The sequence below is a fragment of the Mycteria americana genome, chromosome 12 (genome assembly GCF_035582795.1).
Source record: "Mycteria americana isolate JAX WOST 10 ecotype Jacksonville Zoo and Gardens chromosome 12, USCA_MyAme_1.0, whole genome shotgun sequence".
Lineage (NCBI taxonomy): Eukaryota > Metazoa > Chordata > Aves > Ciconiiformes > Ciconiidae > Mycteria > Mycteria americana.
This window is the reverse complement of record NC_134376.1, coordinates 2,452,146-2,467,555: the sequence shown is the minus strand read 5'-3', so window position 1 is coordinate 2,467,555 and position 15,410 is coordinate 2,452,146. Positions and strand designations below refer to the sequence as shown.

Genomic DNA, 15,410 nt, shown 5'->3' with positions numbered 1-15,410 from the left:
GCCAAGCTCCCGGCTCCGGGGCTCACCGCATCTCCCCTCCCAGACCGCTGCGTCAGGGCCACGGTGGCCTCAGTCCCGCCGAGGTTGCCCGGTCCCACCTTGAGAGCCACCACCACCTCCTCTGCGCCGGGAAGGGGACCGGGAGATGTGAGATGGGATGGCAGGGGGTGTCGGTGGAAAGAGGGGTGCGTCAGAGGTTAAATGAGGCTTTGGGGTGGGCAGGGCATGGCACGGGGCTGGCGCTGGGAACCATCCCCGGATCCACCACCCATCCGTGTTGGTGGTGCAGCGGGGGCAGCAGATGGAACGAGCCGTGCGGTGAGGCAGGATGGAAGCAGGCGGATGGGGAGAATAATCTTTTTTAAAAAGCTGTTGGCTTAAATAACTGTGGTTTTCCTCTAAATTGTGATGAGCATGGGTCAGAAACCCTGCGAGGTAGAGCTGCTTCTTGATGGGCCTTTCCACCAGTGTTTGGTGTTTTCCATCTCCTTTCTCTCCTCTGTTTCCCTTAGCAACGGAAATAACAAACTTTACCATTAGAAAGGATTTGCAGAGTAACTTTGCCTTGATATTCTGCATTAGTCACAGTCCTGCAGGTACAGCTGCCGGGTTTCGCTTTCCCACAGTGTCCCCTACTGCTTGCATTAAAAAATCCATTTAGGTACACATTAGAAAAGGAGGAAAAAAAATTCTTAATGGAAGTATAAGGCGCAGAAAGTCACCAGAAGGGGAAATGCTTTTTATGGAGTCTCAGCAAGAATCCGTGCGAAGAGCATGAGATGCATGGATTCCTGGAGGGAGGTAAATGCAGTCAAGTTCTGCCACTGCAGCTTGGGCTGCGGCTCCGAGAGCTGATCTGCTCTCTCGGTGGCTGCGTGATTAAGGGTGGGGCACAGGCGTGGGATGTAAAGAGGACAGAGCGGATGAAAGGAAATAAAGAGGAGAGAGGAACTGGGAATAGAGAAGTCACTTTCTTCTGTTTTCTCTTGGATAACACAACAGGGGAAAGCAACCTATTTTAAAAGGGTGGATGGATTGTCATTTCAAAACGTGCCGTTACTGTTCCTCTGTGGAGCTTGCTGCTAAAAGAAATTACTGAAATCAAGTATTTGGGGTGCAGAATTGGCAAGAACACTCCAACTATGTTAGAGATGTGTGAAGTCCAAAAGAGATTTGTGATCCAAGGTGTAGGAGGAGCCGCAGCGGATGGGTGTTGGGGAGAACCGGGGGTGGTGGGTGCCCCTTGCCCGGGGAAGGGCTGTGTGCGTGCTACGCGTCTCCTGGCCCAGCGATGCACTCTGCTTTCCTGGTAGCAGCAGTTGTAGGCTTCTCCCTGGCACTGGGACAAAGCCGTGCTACGGGCTCGGCGGTGATGCAGGGCTGGCAGAAATGCCCCCTCAGACATCATCGCCTTGAGCAGAGGTCACTGTCCAGGCTGGGTGAAGGTAGAGATGCATCCCTGACCGTCATCGAGTCTCTAATCATCAGCCGAGCTGGGGCCGCTGGCCGTGGGCACGCTCTTCGCCCCCTTCAGCTGCGATGTGAATTCCTTTGGGGATGCTTGAGATGGAGGATGCTACTTTGCAGTTGGGGCAGGCTGGGAGCGTGCACGTAGCCGTCCCAGCTCAACTAACGAACAACTCATTAAACCTTTGCGACTTGCACCCCCTCAGTTGTGTCCATACCCTCGGGAATGATTTCCAGATGAGACAAGCTCAGCGAAGCGCTCTCTGCTCCCTGCAGAGGCCGGAGAGTCTCAGTCTGGACCTCAAGGTGTTGGATCCCATGGGATCTGTTCCCTGCAACACCAGGAGATTCATCGTTTGCTACCTGAATCGGTTGTAATCTCCCCGCAGAGACCTCGCAGAAGTCCTTAATGCTAATAACACTACCTGAGAAGCCCAGCAGTGCCTAACATTTGTATTTCTTATTCCTTCCCCAAGACCTACGAGCAGAATGAATGGATAATCCACTTGGCTGGGAAGCTGCTGGCCCAGGAAGAGGAGACCTTGTCCTTGATGGCAACGAACCCATTTGCGGGCAGAGCACCCCCACGGTAAGCTTTGAGTTTTGCTGATGGAGCTGGAAGTACCCAGGCTCCGCGTTGTTCCTATCTTGGACATGCACACGTGGTTTTTGTTGGTGGATTGGGTTTTGTGTTTGGTGGTACCCAGGTGGTCTTTAAATCGGGTGGGTTTAATGTGAGGACACCATGAAGAGCTGCTGCTCTCGGCACCTTAATGCCTTCCTGGTGGGGACATGAGGACCCTTTGGTTGAGCCCGTTCCCAGGCACGTCTGTGAAGGGCTCCGAGTTGCTTCTCTTGGACAGAAATCCTGACTGCTGAAGTGGTTTCCTGCCCATCAGCTTTAGATTTTTTGCCATGATCACTTTGCAAGCTCAGATGAAAACTGCCATTTCTACCGGCCTACTGAGGTATTTCAAAGACAAAACAGTCCTGCAAAAATGATTGGTTTTGTGGACGCTTGTCTTGGAAGTGTTTGCATTTTCAATGAAGAGACAAAGCAAACATCAGCAAGTGAAAGGCACAGATGAAAACCCCAAGGTTTTCTACAAAAGGACATTTTTCGCAAAAGTGTCTATTTTGTTGATGAAGTTATTTTTAGCTGAGAAAACATTTTAAGGGAATTTTGGATCAACTCAAGTAATATTATGCTCTTGCTAATATTTTCCATTTGAGGCTCTCAGGATGCACTGCAAACAAGGCTGAAGGTTCACGGCACCGTGTGAAATGAACTTCCTCTTGAACCCAGCTGATGTTTTTCAGCTTTAGCACAGTGCACCCCCCAAACCTTCCGAGGAGAGACTCCTTTTCTAGCTAAAACACTAAGCACTTCCACCTTTTACCAAAGCGCTTCCTCTGAGATGGTTTACACAACCCAAGATGGTATAAATGTATAAACCCAAGATGGTTTATACGCTGAGCTGAATGTATGTCTGTATATAGTCTGCAAAAAAACAGAGCAGAAGCACAGCTTGGAATACAACCGCTAAGTGAGTTTCCCACCATCATATTTGAGTATTTCTAATAACCACATTTCTGGGGTTCCCCAGGCATCCAGCCCTGTCTCGTAGGGCACAGGCACCTTATCAGAGCATCGGTACAGGCTGATGGGACGTAATCCCTCCAAGTACAGGAGCCAAGACCGCTGTAAGAACAGTTATATTGGGGTTTTTGCACATATTCTCATTGTAGAACCCATTTTGCCATCGGTGCAGCATCACAGAGCGAACCAGCGGGCATTCCCGGCGTGCGGGGCAGGATCCTGCCCGCAGCCCAGCGACTCACGGCAGCGCCGGAGTTCCCGTAAATGATCGTTTATAGCTCAGGGTGCGTTATAGGGTGGTGTCGCAGTTTGTTGGGTTACACAAGCAGCAGATCTGTTACACGCAAATAATTACACCTTGGCTCCGGTCCAGGAGGGCTCTCAGGGACCTCTATTAATTATTGCTACAAAAGGCATACTGGGCTAGACCAGCACAGCCCTTGCCACGGACGGATACCGCTTTAATAACGAGTACGGAGGGGTTTTAGCTCTGATTAGCTGTGCTGGGGTTGGCTTTCCATGCGAGGAGCGGCGCGCTGATGTTGTGCCATCAGCTGGTCTGGCTCGGTGGTGTTGAGAGGAGCACGCCATCGCGCGTGAAACCTGCTTGCTAGGGGTTGTGTTCCCATTTTGGCCATGTTTTCTCTCTTGGTTTTTATGGACCTTTATTTGACCACACGTGCATTTATCAGCCAAAGGAGGGTCTGCAGCTTGTGACAGCGAGCCGGACCTCCCCGCGGCTCCCTGCCACCTCCTTTTCGGGGGCTGCTCAGAAGACCCCACGGAGGTGGCACCTTTCTGATGGCCAGGGAAGGGGCACGGTGCAGCCCCAGCACCTGCGGAACCGCTCACGTGGTGAAGGCGGTGGGCACCTCGTTAGGATGCTAACGAACCCCGGAGCTCACAGTAGGCAGAAATTCAGTCCAGTAAGAGGGCTCACCCACCGGGATCCGGCAGGAGCTGGGTCCTTCGGGAGCTTGTCGGGGAGGTGGTGTTGGGGCATCATTTGCAAGGCTGAGCTGGAAGAGCAACCGGAGAACCTGCATTGCGTCGGCTCCATCTCAGGTGGATTTATCAACCGAGTCTCACCAACCTTTGCTTGTGTCCCCAGGGCTCAGTGCCGTAAATTCACCGAGCGGCGTTCATTGCGGGGCATCCCCTTGCGTTGCTTTATTTTTATTAAAAAAAAAACAACCTAGAAGAAAGCAAGTCAGTCCTGAGTACTGGCTGACCCCAGGGGTTTTTAGCAGAACCTGGGACCTTTAGACACCAAGTCACCAGTTTGAATTAGGTGTCCCCTGGTGCCAGCAGCCAGAAGCAATGACCGTCTGGTGGCTGCTGGCAATAAACGGCTCTCGCGGTTCACGGAGCGACAGAAGCATTTGATAATCCCAGAGCTGTTTATTACCACGTGTCCCCCAGTGCCGTAAACGTTGCTCCTGGTACTCACCGCGACTGAGGCTGAAAACAAGACGTCGTAACAAATTAAAAATCAAGGAAGGGAATATCACGTCTTGCCTTCCAAGGCTTTGCCATAGACAGGCTGCCTCTCTTCTGTGCGTTCTGGCATCAGTGGCTTTAAAAAAAATTGAAGTAGTTGAACACAGGAACTCATTTTAGAATTAAAATAATGAAGTGGGATGTGGCTCCAGGTGGTGAATAGGGTTTTTTTATTGTATTCTGTAACAGGTGAGGAAGTGAAATGTTCAGGAATTTAAAGCAAAACTAAAAGCAAATCTTTATCTTTCGCTAGTTTTTATGGCATAACAATTGCAGAGCATACAGAGGAATACAAGCAGGCCCAATAAGTAATTACCCAGCAGCGTGGATGCTGTGTTGAGCACACGGTGCTATAGATCTTGTTGAACAGGGTCTTGATTCATGCGCTACCTTGCTTTAACCAAAGCACAGACTCTGTTTTCACTCTTTAGCAGCTAGTTTATAGTAGGAAAAGATCAGGATCCAGCGCTGGTTTTATGTGTCAGCTGCCTTTGCTCTGGCATTAGCTTTGCTTTAAAAGTTTTTCATGGGTCTAGTGTATTTTTGGGTGGCGTAAAATAAAAATAACAATTTACAAATGCTCGGTTTGGCTCAGACCAAAACCCAACACCCCGTTTCACTCTGGATCCCAGGTTGTGGGTCACATTGCGGGTTTTAGCGAGCCAAATGCGAGCACCTGGGACATTGGCACCATCCGGATCTTTACCCAGGTGGGAAGGCGAGGGCTGGGGGCACGGGTGGGTGTTCGCGCCTGCCCGCGCTGGGGTGGCAGGGCTGGGGTTGCATCCTGCGCTGGGCTCTCACGTCAGTCACCGATTCCTGTTGCCATCTACGTTTCTTCCGTTATTGCTTGTTTGCTGTCAGCGCTTCGCCTCTGTAAGAAAACCGAAGCGATCATTTGCCGCCTTTTTTTTTTCAGTTTTTGTGCCCCATCCCAGTTCTGCTGGGTTTACGCTCGTGGTGCTTGCAGCCGGTGCGGGCACAGCGGCTCCGTCAGCTGCTTTTCACCCAGCCTTACTTCTGCTCAGGCGGGCTTGCCTGCTCGGTTTTGGGGTTTTTTCCTTTAAATTTCAAAAACACCATCGCTTTGTTTCATTTTAAACATCCCCTTGCTGCACATCGAAGCTCCCAGCAGGGCTGGCGAGCCCCCTGCACCCACAGCACAGCCCCGGGTGCGTTCCCACGGGAGAACCATGGCCAGAACCGGGCGATTGATCTGTGCCCTCCGATCTGGGTGCAAGAAGTGTAAGAAGAGGCAGTTAGCAGGATACCTACTTTTTTAAAATTGAGACTCCTTAGCAATCTTTAACTGAGCACTGGATGCGGGCATCCTCAGCGCTGACGGCCGCTTACAGCCAGCAATCGCCTTTTTGTTATAATTTCCTTTTAGTTCTGAACAAAAGCCTTAAATTTGAGCCTTAGCGGTAACACCTGGGAAGAAAAGATAATTCCGGGTGGCCGTAGCTCCGACGGTTTCCGAAGGGCATCCCTGTGCCCTCGCCCCTGAGCCGGAGCCCGCCCGCGGCTGCTGCAAACCCCTGCCGCACCTTCGCTCCCACCTTCCAGCCGAGGGTCGTGCCCAGCGCGGCTCGGCTCCCTTCGGTAGCTGGGTGGAAAAAAAGCTAATTTTCCTACCATATTCCCCCCTGCCTCCGCTCTAAAGGGAATTTTGAGACTTAATTATTTTCATTCCCTGCTAGACTAAATAATTAGGGGAAGGGACTGTTTTCCTTAAGAACATTATGCTCCATACTCCACGGAGTTTATTCTGTTAATGGAAACTCTACACCTTAAATAGCCAAGGGACTTTCAAAATGAGTTAATGCCTTCGAAATGAAATTTCTGAGACCAAAGTTTGTAGGTTTCTTTACAACTCTAGAAATTATAGTATTTTTTCAAGTGTGATAAACTTAAAATGAGAAACAGGTGACTGATTAAAAATGAGGGTATTGTTGAGCACCCAGCCTAGCTGAGTGTGAAGCTTTACTTCAAGCGCAGTGATGTTTGTGGAATGTGGATTTACAAAATATTATTGTGCAGCGGATAGTTCATAAAACACCAGCCATCATAAATCTGAACGGTAGGGCTTTGGCTGAGAAATTAATAAGTGTTTAACACACCGTCATGGAAACAGACTGCAACAATGAAAGAAAGCAAAAATCAGATTTTGCCTACAGAAGGAGGAAAAAAAAATCAGGTTTATTTTTGACTGAAGTGTTCGGTGTCTCTGATATTAAATCATGTTCACTTAAGGACTTTTATTCCAATTATAGTAGCACTTTGTTGAAAAAGCCCCAACACGTAGCTGAAGACCTGGATTTGTAGCGGTGGTGTTATTTATGGAGGCAGCGCTTCCCGTTTGATGCTACCTGGCTGCAGGAACGCAAGAAGAATATAGCGTTTGGTATTCTTTTTTTTTATTTGATTGCCCATTTATTTCCCATTTGTGTCCCAGCTACTGGGCTTTATACCTGGGGGCGTGCTGGACTGGATTTTCAGGCTGTGGAAGCCACCACGGACCCTGGCAGAAGGTGGAGGTGCTTTCGGGTGGGACCTGCGGAGCTGTACAGCCCGAGCCACGGGAAGGGCTTTGTCGTGTTCGCACGGTGTAGAAGCCACTTTGGGGGCTGCTCCCTTGGACACCCCCAAGAGGGACAGAGGTAATTCTGGAGCTACTGAGAGCGGCGCTGAGTGCCGGCAGGGATTATGGGGTTATTGGAAAACATGGGCATCGTTGGGATGTAGGTGGACATGACATTTCTGGTCTGCAAGGTCTCTCCCCAGAAGTCTTTAGAGGAGGTGGGAGCGGTGCTCATGGGCCTGGGATGCTCCGTGGGGACGCGAGTCCTTCAGGGTTTGAACTTGGTTTTGCTGAATCCCAAGTGCTTCCTCTCACCCCGAGGCATTTCCCTGCCGGGACAAGTCTGTGTCCAAGTATTCATGTGGTCCACGCAAGGTGACAGCGTAAGGGAGCGATGTAAATCCACAGAGTCCCCAAAGCCTCTCCCACGAGCGCTGGTGTCTTCTGCACAGAGAAGTAAAATATTTTGTATGGTTTTCCCACTGAAAAAACGGCTTTACCAGCGATGAAACTGTCCTGGGAAGTGACAGGATCCTCAGAGGTGAAAAAGTATAAAAATGTTCTTTTGGCTTTCTCACTGGGTTTCACCGTGGTGAAATGTTTTATTGCAGTTCATTTCTTCTTTCCTTATATGCTATAATTTAAAAGAAAATCTTTAATTTATTGTCAAAATTGTAATGTCTGATATTGCCAGAATGAAATGATTCCACTGTCCTGAATGAAATTATTCCCCTGTCCTGAATGAAAGTTTAAGGGATTTTCTTTTTGGTAAAAACAACCTCAGTCTTTCAGCGTTGTCAGGGAGGGCAGAGCTCATCTCAAAGCATCGGGATTTCCCCCAGGGTGGGAAATCTGGTTTCCAGCCGCCCCTCATAGCGGTGGCAGACGCGGCCACGGGGCAGCTTCACCGTGGCCGGACTGTGCCGTGCGTCCCGTGGCCGCGGGAGGCATCTCCCTCGGCAAGGGCAGCTCCTGCCTTGGCCCCATCGCGAGCATCGGCCGCATCCCCATCACACCTGCGAAACACTAAACGGAAACCCACGCGTGAAGGCAATCCCTGTCCAGGGAAGGCAATCCCAGCCGGTGCTGTGAGCCCCGTTCCTTCCCCCAGGGTTTGCTCTGCCCTCGGCATGGACGCAGCCTCTGAGCCTCCCTTTCTAACCTGTCCGGGGGGGAATAAACCCACTTTCCCACCTCCCAAGAGAGTTTTGAGGATGCTCCGGCTCTGCAGGGCCAGATCTTGCAGGAGCCTTGGAGAAAGAGAAGTCAGCGGCGTTGAAAAACAACCCATAAAACTGCCCTTATTCTGCAGACTTGGGCCAAGATGAATTTATGATCCCTCCTGCGAACGGGGCTAGAATAAGCAAGAAAGCCGATGATGGAGGCTCTGTTACTGTAATGAATTTGTACTTTCCACTGCCACTTGCTCCCTGATTTACAATGGAGTGGGGAACCTCGAGATAAAAAAAACCCAACACAAAAAAAAAAAAAACCCAAATCAAAAAGACGCCCCATGTTTTGGTTTCTTTCTTCCCTCTCCCACCCCGCCTTGCCCTGTCAGGCCATTAATTCTAACAGAAACCACCGGCTCTGGTTTTTTCCCTCGAACCCCTCAGCTGTTGCAGGGAGACAGCTGCACCCTCTGGAACTAATTACAGCTGTCTGGGAGATTTAGCCCTCCGTCCCAACAACTCCAATAGTGCTGCTAATTTTTAACACGTACAGTTGGAAGATGTCATAATAGGCTGATATATGATCGAATCTTAAAAGTGCTACGGCGCAGCTGCTACCGGGCATCTGGCGGGATGAATATATTGATTTAAAAAATAATGCGTATTATTTTTAGCCTTTCTGCCCTCCCCGAGGCTGTAGCTTTGCCCGATCCGGGTTGGCGATGGAGAGCGGGTGCTTGCCCAGAAGGGTCGTGGCAGGCGGGTGCTGGCATCCCGTGCGGGGCGGTGGGTCCTTGTGGGCGGCTCGGTGGTCCTCCCCCTTCCAGCCGTCCGCACCGGGATCAGCGCCGTCACTCTGCCGCGCGGCTGCCTCGCTTCTCCTCCCAGGCACCGCCGTTGGGCTCGGGAGAAGCTGCCAAAGGGGCCCTTCTGTCCCTTGTCCTCCATCGCTGTTGTTGTTATGGCAGAGAGGGTTTTCCATCTCCTGGAGGAGAAACGTCTGACTTGCTTTATCTGACCGTACCTTGTTTCTTGCTTCTCAAGTGATTCTTTTGCCCTCGTGTGTCTCCTAAGGGACCTAACCTGGGCTCAGCTGGTTCAGCCTGATGCTTCTCCCAAGCCGTTTCCCCGCCCGGCTGCAGTAGCTGGTGCCCGGTGCTTCCCAGGGAGCCGGGAGGAGCTGCCGGCTTGCGTTGGCTCGGTAAATCCCGGGAAGCTGCTTGCAGCCGGGATTGTCCTTCCTGGCCTTTCTGTCTGTCTGCTCTGAAACACGGGTCTTGCTCGTCCTTCACCGAGTACGAGTGACCACCTGTGGCATTCGACTCCTTTTAATGTAGATGAAGTCAGATAGCTTCTTCATGACCTTCTTGAAGATGTTGCCATTTCTCCAGAGCAGCGAGCAAGGTTCACGCATGCCGGCAGTCTCCTGCGTCAGAGGGGGCTCAGAGACCTGTGGATCCCTTCCACCAGCCAGGAGGTCCTTGCGTGAGCCCCAAAGTTGCACAAAACACAAGGACTTGCTGCTGAGGTGATCTGTAGCCTCTAGTGGTTTCTTGGTCTGCAGGCAACCATGCATGTGCGCGTCTCGCCCGAGTCACAGGCTGTCCAGGGCTCCAAGCGGTGCTTGTAAACTCTGTGAGCCCTGAAATGATGGACTCCGGGCTGTTAATGCTTCAGCCCTGTTAGTGCAGGAGCGCGTTCGCTCCCCGAATCCCGAGAGGAGGGAGCAGGTCCAGCGAGGCAGCACTGGAGGAGTTTGCAAATCCTGTAACTTCAGGACTGAGGCACCCAGGTAGGTTATAAATACTGGGGTAGCTTGTAAACTCTATGAGCCCTGAAATGCAGGGCTCCGGTGAGTATTAAAGTCGGCAGCTTTTACATCCGTGAGCCTTGCAAGGAAAGATTCCCGTGGGTTTTCCACGTTTCTCCCACAGCCCCTAACCCCGGGAAGGATGGAGAGGATGGATAGCGCGGGGTCTGATGCTGCCATCGTATTTTGATGCTCAGAGGTGTTCTGATGCTCAGGGGTATTCCCGCTGCAGTTTCTCCGTCCTGCAGTACGCGTTGGCTGCTGCAGCCGTGTAAAGGCTCTTTGGTACCTTCATTGACCAGAATGGAAACCTTCAAGTCTTGAATCCCAGAAAAGCGCTGGCGGTGCAGGACAGCGAAGAGCCGTGGGCTGTGGTGTGCCGGAGCTTTATAGCTCATAGCTGGGTGAGTGGTTCAGCTCCTGGAAGAGCTCAGCTCCGTGAAGTTTACAAACTCCACAGCCCACGGAGCTGTGCAGGTTCCTCCTCCGTGGATCTTGTCATCCTGATGTGGACCGTGCATCCCAACGCTCCAGCTCACGGCTCAGGAGGAGCGGGCTGGTGGAAGCAGAGCGCCTGTGGCTGGGACAAGAGGGTGGCTGAACTTAGAGGTTGGGGGGCTCGGGGGGACTCTTCAGATTTATTTAGGCTCGGAACAGAAGAGCCTGAAACATAGTCAGATAGAAAGGCAAACTTTATGCCACAAAAATGCATCTTCAGTTGCATGTGGTCGCTTTAATGCTCACACGGTTCTAGTTTTACATGCCGATCCCTTTGATAGCAAACATTTTAATAGACAGAGAACATATGGGAAAAATCAGATGATAGATATTATTTAATCTGGGCAGGCAAGCCCATTCGAAAGGGACAAGGAAATTTTCATTCCAGAGGGGTTATAGGACAGTCCTCGAGGTTGGGGAAAGGCGCTTCTGTGTCTCAGCAGAGACCTGGCATCTCCTGAGGTCTCCTAGGTCTGCCCCGGGAGCTCAGATAAGTCAGCTGCTCTCTGTGCACTGCATCCCCATCTAGAAAATGGGACCTTTGCCAGGCGGGCTTTGCAGATGGCTCCTTCAGCGTGGGCCGCCCCCTTATACCCCTATTGTGGCCGTACGTCGAGATGGGTCCAGCTTGGTAGATGCTCTGCAGTCGCTTAGTGAAGAAGAACCCCCAAAAGCCCCGGTGTGGCAGGCGGAGGGAGGCTTCGAGCAGGAGGGACTGACATAAGATCGGCCACTGAAGCTTCTTGGGAGGTGGATATGTTTTGTGAATTCAAGGAAGCGATCAAGCAGCACAGCCGGGAAATCTCCAACCATCCCGGACAGGAGCCTGCAGGCTACCTGGGCCCGCGGGAACGTTGCTGCTCAGTAATGCTCTAATTATTAACAGGAAATTTTGTGCTCCTGCGAAGCAAACACTGTGGGAGCAACACTTCAGCCCCCAGTTGACTTTCACCAGCCTCAGAAAAGGGGGGAGGGAAGAGAGGGTGTAGAAATGGCCCTGAGTGTAACGGAGCCAGCAGCTGCAGGGCAGCATTTATGGTGATGAGACGCAGGTTTGTGCCCCCCGAGCCCCCAGCCAGGGCCGTGGCGTTGCCCCCTCCTCTGCCCATTTACCTTCCCGTATTCGGGGGCTGGTATCCTGCCTCCCTGCAGCCCCCCGTCAACGGGCAGCGAGGCGGGGTGCCAGGGCAGCCCGGGAGGCTCTGCCGCGGAGTGGTACGGCATCGGGGGACACCTCCGTCCCCACGCTTCCCTTGGCACCCGGCCCTTACCAGTAGTTTAAGTTAGAGCTGTCCCAGCGCAGCTCCAAATGCTTTAGTCTGGGCTTTCTTGGATCCCCCCTTCGTCCTCAGCGGAGGGGGAAACGTGGAGATATTTGTCCTATTTTCATTCCAGCCAGGAGACAACCAGAGAACAGATGTACTGCCGGTTGCTGCAAGTCAGCCGCAAACGATGGGCGTGATGAACAGCTCCGCGTTAATGTGTTTTGTTAGGAGAATCGTTCCCGTATTGCTCATCTGGGTACCCAGCAAGATTTAAATTGAGATGTCGAGCTGTGATTGCAGCAGATCTTTTAATCGGGTGCATTTTTATCCGTTGTCTGCAATCTCCCCTGCTTCCCCTCAGAGTGCCGGTGTTACAAAGGTGAGCGCTAATGGCAAATATATAGGAGTCGTCCCTAATTATTTTAGCAGTAGGAAGGAACTTTACGGCTGCCCGAGGTGCAGCCCCGGGAGCGAGCAGCTGCGGGAGCGTGGTGCCCTGCTCAGTAGCAGGGTTTGTATTTTAGTAGCGAAGCAAAGCAGGTTTAAATGAGCATTGACATGACTTTGACATTTTTATATTGTGGCTTATTTTATGAACTTATCCAGCAAATGCGGCGATGCACTCTGCAAACAGGGACCACAACGCTGGAGGACCGGGGTGTTACTCCTTCTCTTGTCAGCATGCCCTACATCAAGCGGGACCAAACCTCCCGAACCGAGCGGCATGGTTAGCCTCCGAATGTGTTTCGCGAGACTGATGAATGCTTCTTTCTGCACTGTTTTAAAATCTCCTTTTCTGTCAACTCCCAGGGTGGCCAGAAAACAGATGCGCTCGTAGCCCTGGCTAATAAGCTGCGGAGCAGAAGGAGCAGCCGCTGCCTGGGGCAGAGGGATGCTGGCGGAGCTGGGGCGGGAGTCGGGCTCTGTACCTAAAAATGTCCCGGGCAGAAATACTCCATAGTTGCTCTCGGAAAAGAAAAAAAGTTAATTTTCCTGCTTTTATTATTATTCTTTCAAACTCGGTTGTAGAGAGGTGTGTGGAGCACGCGGTGGCGGTGGGGAGTGCAAGGGGGGGGTGTTAAAGCTCCTCTGCCTTGTGCATTGTTCCAAAATTGCATTAAGAGGAGCCTGGAGCTGCCCGGTGCCTCGCTCCGGCAGGGACGGCTGCATCGCTGCCTCCGGCCACGGGCATCCCAGGGATGGATGGAGCAGCGGGACGCGGGAGCCAGCCAGGCTGAGTGCCCTTGAGCAATGATTTCTCCATCCAGCTACGGAAAGGCTCAGAAACTCCTCTCCCAGGGGACCGTAAATAGGGTCCGACGCCTTTCCGCCTCCGCCCGGCAGCGGTGCCAGCCCCTCCTGAGCCGGCTGTGCTTTGTTTCTCTGCAGGTGGATCAGAGGGGAACACTTCAAGTACAAATTCAGTCGACCTGGAGGAAAGCACGCCAGCGAGGGGAGGTGGTGGATTCGGAAGAGGATCGGCCCTTACTTCCCCCCTGTCAACCTCCAGGGCCTGAAGAAGTTTTATGAAGACAGGAATTGGCCGTACCCCGTGCGGGACTGATGGAGGAGGACGAGCAAGGTCAAGAGGGACCGGCTGGGGAAGAGGGAGAGCAGTCAGCTCCCTTACACACTGCATGTCTCACCTCTCTCTGTATTTTTTATCCATATCCTTGTTTACACATATTTTACAGAAGGTTCCCAGCCAACCTGTCCACTTGCTGTTGTGGTCTGGTTTTTCTCATCTTTCTGTTTCTTTCTGTTCATCCTTCTCGCCACGGCCTTGCCTGAGGAGTGATTTCTTTTGCCAGGCTGCTCCGTTCGGAAATCGTCAGTTCTAGAATTTGGGAAGAAGGTGAACAAATACCGCGATTAGTTTTGGGTAGGTGTTGGTGTTGCTTTCCCCGACCCGTTGCATTGTGTGATGGCTGCAGAGGCGCAAGGGGAGGTTTCGGGGCCGTCTCCTCTCTCAGCCAGTGTCCTCCGCACTCACACGTTCCCTGGGGTCCGGCATCGGGTCCGGCATCGGGCAGAGCAGCCGGGTCCTGCTCTGCAGCCGGCTCATGCGGAGGTGATGCTGGCCTGGCACAGCACGCCGCTGCTCCATGCCATCCTATCCCATCCCATCCCATCCCATCCATCCCGTCCCGTCCCCTCCCCTCCCCTCCCCTCCCCATGTGTGCTGCCAGCACTGAGCCATCAAAGCTGCTTTATTCCCAGCGTAGCTGTCCCCGCGCTGCCCTCGCTGTCGCCTTGGGAAGGGCCCGGTTGCCACCTTCTCACCGCAGGTTACTGACCGGGCTGAGCTACGTGTCCTGCCTGCCGGGCACGGTCCGGCTGTCCCGCAGTTCGTCCCCAGGGCAGCACAGCAAGCCGGGGCTGGGCAGTGCCCCCCGGCTGGGGAAAACACCCTGGGACCTCACCCCGAATTTCCCCTGTCCTTCCTGTTTGCTTTGGAGTCTCCCCTCATCTCGGTCTGTGTTTAAAATCACCCCAAATTGTCCCACCACATGGGTTTTGCTTGGTGAGCCCAAATCACAGGGATGGGAGGGAAATGAGAGCAAGAAAGCGGACGGCATCTGCAACAGCCAGCAACTGGCCGGGGTAGTTTATAATAATCAATTGCTCGTTAGCACATTCTGCTGCACACGTTTCTTCTTGCAGGGGAAAAAAAAAGAAAAAAAAGATCAAAGCAACCTGTGTAACGCATAAAACCCCGTTGTATCAGGCTTGCCTGCAGAAAGCCGCAGGTTTACTGAGAAACCCGAAATAGCTCCTTGCGGGAGCTGCCGTGTGGGCTCGGTGACTCAGCCCCGAGGACAAGCGCAGCCCTGTGCGGCCGCCCCGTCCCATGTCCCGTCGCTGCCGATGCTCGCGGGTTGCCCGGGCGGCAGCACCGGGTCGGAAAGGCGGCCGGAGTCAACAAGTCTGCCGCCGGCCCCACCACGGTTAAACAGGTCTTGTTTTAACGGGCCCTGGCCTGGCAGCGCAGACGCGTGGGGCTGCGCCTTCCTGTTTGCTTAACCTGGGGTTTTTATAACTGGTGCTTTTTGTCGGCGGCCCCGGGGCTGAAATCCGCCTGTTTGGGGAGCTGGCGGAGTTTGGTGCCGGCGGTGTCTGACCGGCCGGTGTTCAGGAGGAGCCGAGCATCCCGTGGGCACGGTCCGGTGCCGCCGGCTGGCAAGGAGAGGGCAGGAGAAGCGCAGAAAGGGGCTTGCCAGGCTTTTTCCCCTGGGTTTTTGCAGTGGTGTTCACCTCGGCCCCCCGGGGAGGAATTCTGGTGGCTGGAAAGCCTACAATAAGGCTTTCACCCTTCCAGAGTAAATTCAGCCCAAGCCACATGCAAGGGAAAAAGCGTTGCTGTGTGCCAGGCTCTGAAGCGGCTCGTGGCTCGGGGCAGAGCCGTCCTCGCCGGGGGCCACCAACCTGCCGGGGACCGGTGGCCACCGTGGGAGGCAGAGGCGGCGGCCACGTCTTTGCCCCCGTCCCCAGGGCTCGTCCAGCTGAGCCCATGCCC

The 15,410-nt window shown here is 53.0% G+C and overlaps 1 protein-coding gene across 3 annotated transcripts in view; it reads left to right on the top strand.

Moving 5' to 3' along the window:
* LMF1 (lipase maturation factor 1) overlaps window positions 1-13,608 on the top strand; it is a 207,722-nt gene extending 194,114 nt beyond the window's left edge. For all 3 annotated transcript variants that reach the window (XM_075515558.1, XM_075515561.1, XM_075515560.1), the window contains 2 exons: window positions 1,944-2,056; window positions 13,283-13,608. In XM_075515558.1, coding sequence (XP_075371673.1) covers window positions 1,944-2,056; window positions 13,283-13,457 — 288 coding nt within the window. In that variant the 3' untranslated portion in view covers window positions 13,458-13,608. The remainder of the gene's footprint in view (window positions 1-1,943; window positions 2,057-13,282) is intronic.
* The last annotated feature ends 1,802 nt before the right edge of the window (window positions 13,609-15,410 follow it).